This window comes from Gordionus sp. m RMFG-2023, chromosome 1, assembly GCF_954871325.1.
Source record: "Gordionus sp. m RMFG-2023 chromosome 1, tfGorSpeb1-WG-v2, whole genome shotgun sequence".
NCBI classification, from domain to species: domain Eukaryota; kingdom Metazoa; phylum Nematomorpha; class Gordioida; order Chordodea; family Parachordodidae; genus Gordionus; species Gordionus sp. m RMFG-2023.
In genome coordinates, this window is record NC_088775.1 from 82455479 (window position 1) to 82457154 (window position 1676).

Genomic DNA, 1676 nt, shown 5'->3' on the forward strand with positions numbered 1-1676 from the left:
ATTACTTTAAATATAATTATATTTTCATAAAAATTTAAATATTATAGGTGATTGGGCAAATTGTGGCTCCCAGAACTCAAAACGATTTTTATTATTTGATAATGGCCCACAAGCTGAAGAACGCATAATAATGTTCGCAACAGATGATTCCTTGAATCTAATATCTAATAGGACAGAGTGGTATATGGATGGTAATTTTGCCATGTCCCCAAAAAATTTTCTACAATTATATGTGATTAGAGTAGCAATAAACAATATTTATATTACAGCGGTTTATTGTGTACTCCAGAAAAAAACTCAAAGTACATATGAAATAATATTTCAAACAATAATGTCTAAATGTCAGGAAAGGGATTTATTTCCTGATCCATTATATATATACATGGATTTCGAAAAGTCTGCTATGACCGCGGTTAAGAGTATCATTGGTATGATTATTAATATGTTTAATAATTTATATTTATTTTTTCAATTAGGGTATCACATCGTAATTAGAGGATGTTTTTACCATTTGTGTCAAAGTACACATAGAAAAATTCAGAAGCTGGGTCTGGAAAGCGAATATAGGACGGATGAAACTCTAAGTTTTTTTTGTGGCATGATGGACGGCTTAGCATTTGTTCCGTTATGTGATATGGATAATGCAATGACATTCCTTAGATCAGTTACTCCGAGCAATGGTAAGGACATTCTCGATTATTTCAATAAAAATTATGTCAATGGGTATCAAGGAATGTCATGAGAAGCAATTCTCAATCCCAAACACGTCGAATTGAGCCTCGATTTTTTCCAGAAACCTGGAACAGAGTACTCTCTCAGATGAAGAACGAACAAATAATCAATGCGAAGGTTGGAATCATCGTTTTTCTAATCTGGTTGGTAATAAACACCCATCAATCTGGGTACTCATTAAAAAAATGAAATGCGAGGTGGCTGCCGACGAAACCAAACTTGAAAGATGGCGCGTAGGTAGTTGGACATATAAAACAAAATCGCAGAGTTCTAACAACCAGATTCGGCTAAAGAAACTTTGCGAAGAATACCGTGATGGGGTGCGAAGCCTTCCGGATTTTATAAGAGCGATATCCTTCAATATTCGATGTCAACCAATATAATTATTATTATAAATTATAAAATTATATATACATAATCATGATTTACCAATAAAATAAACATTTCTTATTTCTAAGTTTTGTCAAATTTAGTCTATTTAATATCATATTTAAAGATGGTATTGTATTTTTACTATAGGAAATTTTTTTTACAATACATAGTTATTTTACTGAGGCATTTTTTCCCACTACCAATTTAAACATCAGTTTTTCTTATTTAAGAATTTTTTTTATGAAGAGTAGACCGGTCTTAAGTAAATTCTATAAAAATGAAAAAAAATTATTGGGGAATTTTTTTCCGGGGTTTTTTTTTCCTGGGGATTTATTTTCCGGGGTTTTTTTTTCTGGGGGTTTATTTTCCGGGGGTTTTCTTTCCTGGGGGTTTATTTTCCGGGGGTTTTTTTTCCTGGGGGTTTATTTTCCGGGGGTTTATTTTCCGGGGGTTTTTTTCCGGGGTTTTTTTTTCCAGGGGTTTTTTTTCCGGGATTCATTTTAACTATCTCTAGATTAGATTGTTTCAAAATCTTAGGTAGCCATTAAAAGTATCGCGCTACAGTAGCGGCC

The 1676-nt window shown here is 32.7% G+C and overlaps 1 protein-coding gene across 1 annotated transcript; it reads left to right on the forward strand.

Moving 5' to 3' along the window:
• The first annotated feature begins 331 nt into the window (after nt 1–331).
• Nucleotides 332–1115, forward strand: LOC135930822 (uncharacterized). The gene is made up of 3 exons (XM_065467611.1): nt 332–428; nt 477–723; nt 794–1115. Exons 1-3 carry the CDS (start codon nt 332–334, stop codon nt 1113–1115), a joined length of 666 nt encoding a protein of 221 aa, XP_065323683.1.
• The last annotated feature ends 561 nt before the right edge of the window (nt 1116–1676 follow it).